The 5,202-nt window shown below is 37.6% G+C and overlaps 1 protein-coding gene across 1 annotated transcript in view; it reads left to right on the top strand.

Moving 5' to 3' along the window:
* Window positions 1-2,024, top strand: part of LOC121226121 (uncharacterized) — an 11,591-nt gene extending 9,567 nt beyond the window's left edge. The window contains exon 7 of the mRNA XM_041110277.1: window positions 1,785-2,024. Within this exon, the coding sequence (XP_040966211.1) occupies window positions 1,785-2,024 (240 nt within the window). The remainder of the gene's footprint in view (window positions 1-1,784) is intronic.
* Window positions 2,025-5,202: the final 3,178 nt, after the last annotated feature.

Here is a 5,202-nt window from a genome sequence, read left to right as displayed (position 1 = left end):
CGACACTACCTAAATTCGATCGGAATATAATACGACTCGTCACATCATCCGAATTGAGCTCGTATCATTGGTTTAGGAAATGAATTAGAAAACAATGGAAGCAATTTGGCTAAGGATTCGAAAGCCGAACTAACACAATAGGAATGTGTTAACCCGTAACTTAGGAGAATGCTTAGGTTGGTAAGGATGGATGGAAGGTTTGTTAAATGGAAAGAAACTTCGACCCACTATCAATGGTGATAGGAACCTTAGTATGAATCGAACGCCACACTTTTGGGATTAAAGTGATAAGTTCGGGAAGAAACAAAAACAAGTTTGACGCCACAAAGATGTTTGATAAGTCTCACAAGTTTTTGGAGAATAACGAGAGTTGAAAACAACCTCACAATTTAGAAAAGCTTTCAAATTGTTCATTAACCTCAAAATGTGAATTACATGACCTATTTATAGCTTGACTAAGGCAGCTGAATAGCCTATCTAATCAGATCCTTATGCCTTAAGTTTCTTGAGGAAACTTCCTAGAAATTTCCTAGTTACATTCATGTGATGAAATTCTGAAAATTAACCTTCTAGAAAAAGATGATTCGGCTGGCCCCTTTAATGGAGAAAATTCACATTCGGTTAATGTTTTAAAAGAGCTTAATTGCTGCTATGGAGAAGAGAAATGGACAGCTTCAAAAATTATGCTTCTTTGGCCGAATATGAATAGCCTCCACATGAATTGGCTGCTGGAATTTATGAGGCACTCTTTGGCCATTGCTCTCCACGAAATTGGCCCTTGGAGAAGCTTAAAAACAGCAGCTAGAAGTCCATTGAGCTGCACGAAAAGTCAGCTGGAAACACAAGGCAGCTGCACTTTAAATGTCGTCCATGCATGTGCCCAAATACATGCCCCTTCTTTATGAGCTTTCTTTGCCATTAAGCTAGCTGAAAAAAAATCAAATAAATGTGATTAGGACAAGTTTAATACTCATGAAATCAGCAGCTGGACATATTAAAATTCTGCACATTAATTCGGCTAAGACAAATTAATTAGCAGCCACTAATAAATTTGTCTTAGTCAAGACACATTAAAACTTGTAATTAAACTAAACACATTTAATTTATGACTTAATATGGACATATTAAAGGCATGTACTAATATAAAACATATTTAATAAGCTGAATTAAAAATGTCCAGATTAAGACACATTTATTTAATTAAATGATTTGAGCTGTTTCTAAACTAACACAACTAATTAAATTTATTAAAAATAAATTTAATCAGCTCCTTGAACTAATTAAGTGCCGAATTGAGCTAAATTGAGCTGACACAAGCTAAAATCAGCTTGTAGGAAATTGCGAATCAAGCTAGTTGAGCTGGGCGTTTTATGGGCAATCAATCCATCACTCCACAATCGAGCAATATAGCTTGCTACAGCATCTTGGAACTTCTTGGCACGTGCTCGAGTAATTGGCCCCAAAGGCAACTCCATGGATTCGGTACCTATCTTCATGGGCGAGCTCATATCATTCCTTTTCTTTGAAACCTTTAAGCCCGGGTCCTTATTTGTTAATAAGGGTTCGTTCTTGTTTCATTGGAAACCATTTATCCCCATTTTGCTTCCTAATTCATTTAAAACCAATATAACTCATCTTATTGAATTTTGAACTAAATCGACACTACCTAAATTCGATCGGGAACATAATACGACTCATCACGTCATCCGAATCGAGCTCGTATCAATATCAACCACTTCAATGTAGTGTTGTAATTCCACTACATTTGCTATATCTCGATTTAGACCAGCCAAGAATATCGCCATCGTTGCTTCGGGATCTTCTTGGACATCTGCTCGAATCATCGCGATTTCCATCTCTTTGTAGTAATCCTCGACACTTTTGGACCCTTGCATGAGATTTTGGAGTTCTTGGTGCAACTCCCGGTGATAGTATGCAGGAATAAATCGTCGCCTCATCACCGCCTTCATTTCGATCCATGTAGAGATAGGACGTTCATCGTTACGCCTCCGACTAGTGGTTAGTTGTTCCCACCAAATCATGGCGTAGTTTGAAAACTCTATTGCTGCTAGTTTCACCTTTTTATTCTCGGAGTAATTGTGACAATCGAACACCAACTCTATCTTTTTTCCCACTCAAGATAGGCCTCCGGATCCGATCTACCTTGAAACGGTGGAATAGACAGTTTAATGTTCTTGAGATCATCATCTTCGCGTCTTCGATCTCGTTGTCGGTGTTGCCTACGTCGATCACTAGCATTAGACTCTTATTCACTTTCAAGATCACTAAGGTCATTTGCTTCATCGTCTTAGACCCTTCGTCTTCCCCGGTTCTGATTTTGTCTCTCCCGTCTTGGTCTAACCCCCTCGGGTGTTCTTTCACGTTGGCCATTCATTTCAACTTGGAACAAACGGTCTTCGATGGGATTGAGCCTTCGATCTAGGAGTCACTCCATTTCTCGTAGTAAGGCTTGCATGTTTAAGCCGGGGACGTTGCGAATGGGTTGTCTTGCCGGACGATCTTCCATGTTGTGATCTGACTCTTGTGACATTAAAATGTTGTTAAAGTAAACCTCACCACAAAACCTCACAATCACCACAAAACCTCACAATCTCTCGAAAAGGAAAATAAGATGTTTCTCTCACACTCGTGTTTACACTCGAGATTAGACTTTTACCTCCACTCTATTGCACTTACAACTCTCGTGCCTTTTACCTCTCTTAACCTTTTCTCGTGATTTCGTAAGCAAATTCGTTAAGGCTTAGTCCTTGGTCTAGGTGGTCGGTTCAAAAGGGGTAACAAGTGATTGATGTATTCGGTTTCGGGTAGGCTGAAAGAATAGGGAATTGGGTTAAAAGTGTGGCGTATTAGGAAGAGTAGGATAGAAGATGGATCGAAAACTATATCAAATCAAAGCTTGACGATCAACTAACAATTGAATTGCATAAATCACTTTTTTCGAATTTTTTCAGAATTTTTTTTTCAAACTTGTATAACTTTTTTTTGTACTATATCAGCAAACTAAATACAATAGAAGCACTTTTGTACACGATTTTTTTTCTTCGGCTACGTAGATTTTTGCTTTTATAATAACAGCAACAAACCAATCAAAATGAGAAAACTTCGGTATACAAAATTTTTTTTTCTATACTTTTTTTTTGGATCCTACTTACTTGCGTACACTTGGACTAGCTCGTGAATGATTTTGTCGCATGAACTTCTCGTTTTAATAGCTCTGATACCAGATGATACGATCCGCCTTGAAAGAGTCGAGTCGTATTAGTGTGCCCGATCGTCAATAAGAAGTTACGTTAGGTTTAATTGAAAAGGTCGAATGAAGGAAGGAAGGATATTGGTTTTGGGTTCGAATTAGAATAGGTAAGAAGAATTTGAAAGTTCGGGTTTGGAGTCCGAATAGGTATGGATGAATGAATTGGTTCAATTAGGTAAGGGGGAATTGAAGAAAAGGACATAATGGAATGAATGGTAAGAACGAAATGGTATTAAGAAGTGGTTCGAATGGAATAGTCTGTTTAGGTACAATTGGTAAATGGAGAAATGGGGTTGAACAAAAACTGTAAACAAGAACCAATACCGATTTGGTATTGACCCGTTGTTTATAAGCTCTTTTAGTTCGGTTTGGAATTGGTAAATGAAAACCTCGACCCACTATCTAACAAGATAGGAACCTCAGTATGTTTGAACGCCACACTACGAGTAGTGATAAGTTCGGTTTCGACAAAGAACAATGGTTGACACACTAGAACGCTAGGAAGCCAATCGAATCTTTGAACGAAATTTGAGAAAGGTTTTGCCTAACAAATTCAGCAGCATAACATTAACAAAATTCCAAAAAGTTTTTTTCAAAGTAACACAAGCCACAATTTATAGTGAATGCAAGGGATAGCCGAATAGGCTCTTGAGGTAGCTAAATGGTTTCTGAAAATTCCAGAATTTTTTATGAAGCTTCCTTGAAGTTTCTTGTGCATGGAGAACGGTAAGGGGCAGCTTCTAGATGCCTTGCTTCAATAGAAAAATTGAATGAATTGTTTGGGAGCTGAAATGCCATCAATAGGTTCGGCCAAATGCTTGAATTTGGAATTAATGCTGCTGCTTGATTCAGCCGAATGTTCATGTGATTAAGGAGCTGTCTAGAGCACTTCAATAGTCTTAGAATGTGAACAAACCGATTTGAACAGCCACACATGTGTGAACAAACAAAACCGAACAGCCCTTGGTGTGAAAGGAATAATCGGGTGGGTGTGAATAGCCTTAATTTTGTCTTGGGCAGCCAATCAGTCTTCTTGAAGAGTTGCAAGGTTTGGCTGAATGGTCACTTATGGGATACCAAAGATCAGCACACCAATTTTAAATCATCCATGCACCTATGCCGTCCAAGGGTTAATGTACCTACAACATTTAATTCAGCAAATTAAATCCCTTTTAGACACATTAAATTCGGCAACATAGACAAATAAATCTTGCACCATAAATTAGGCTGGACATAATTAATCTTTGTAATAGTTAAGACATATTTAATTGGTCCTAATTAATTAAGTACTTAATTTAGAACATAATTAAAACATGCCCAGATTATGACAAATTAATTATTAAAACAAATAACTAATAAAACTAACTGATGTGATCCGACTCGGTTGATTGAGTCGATTCACTTGATTGCCCGATCGTCGACGAGGAATAGTTGAGTTATCGGAAATAGGATGAAATAAGGCTAAAGATGCGGAAGCTTTCAAATGGTTTTAAAGGTTGGCTAAGGTGATGGTAAATTTATAAGGGTAGTAGGCTCGATTTAAGTATAAAAATAAGAAAAATGGAAGTTGATAAATGAAGGCTCGGTTTTGTAAAAAGATATTAAAGTTGGGTAAAATCTAGGATAGTCGGTGGAATGGATAAATGAGCTTAAACACCAGAAACGATTCAACACTAAAAGTGTCACCCCGATTTTTATTCGGTTCAAGGTGGGATTGCGGAATTGTAGAAGGTTGAACGCCACACCAAAGCAAGGTGATAAGTTCAAAAGAGAACGATAGACGCCACTAGCACGCTAGATAAGTCAGATCGAAACTCGTACGAATTTAGAGAGGAGAAAACTCACTCTTTGAACAAAGTTCATTCAAATGATCAAAAGTCAAAAGTCCTTTACAAATGAAATCAACAAACTATTTATACTAGTTTCTTATG

Source organism: Gossypium hirsutum, unplaced genomic scaffold, assembly GCF_007990345.1.
Source record: "Gossypium hirsutum isolate 1008001.06 unplaced genomic scaffold, Gossypium_hirsutum_v2.1 scaffold_28, whole genome shotgun sequence".
NCBI lineage: Eukaryota > Viridiplantae > Streptophyta > Magnoliopsida > Malvales > Malvaceae > Gossypium > Gossypium hirsutum.
This window is presented reverse-complemented; position numbering and strand designations above follow the sequence as displayed.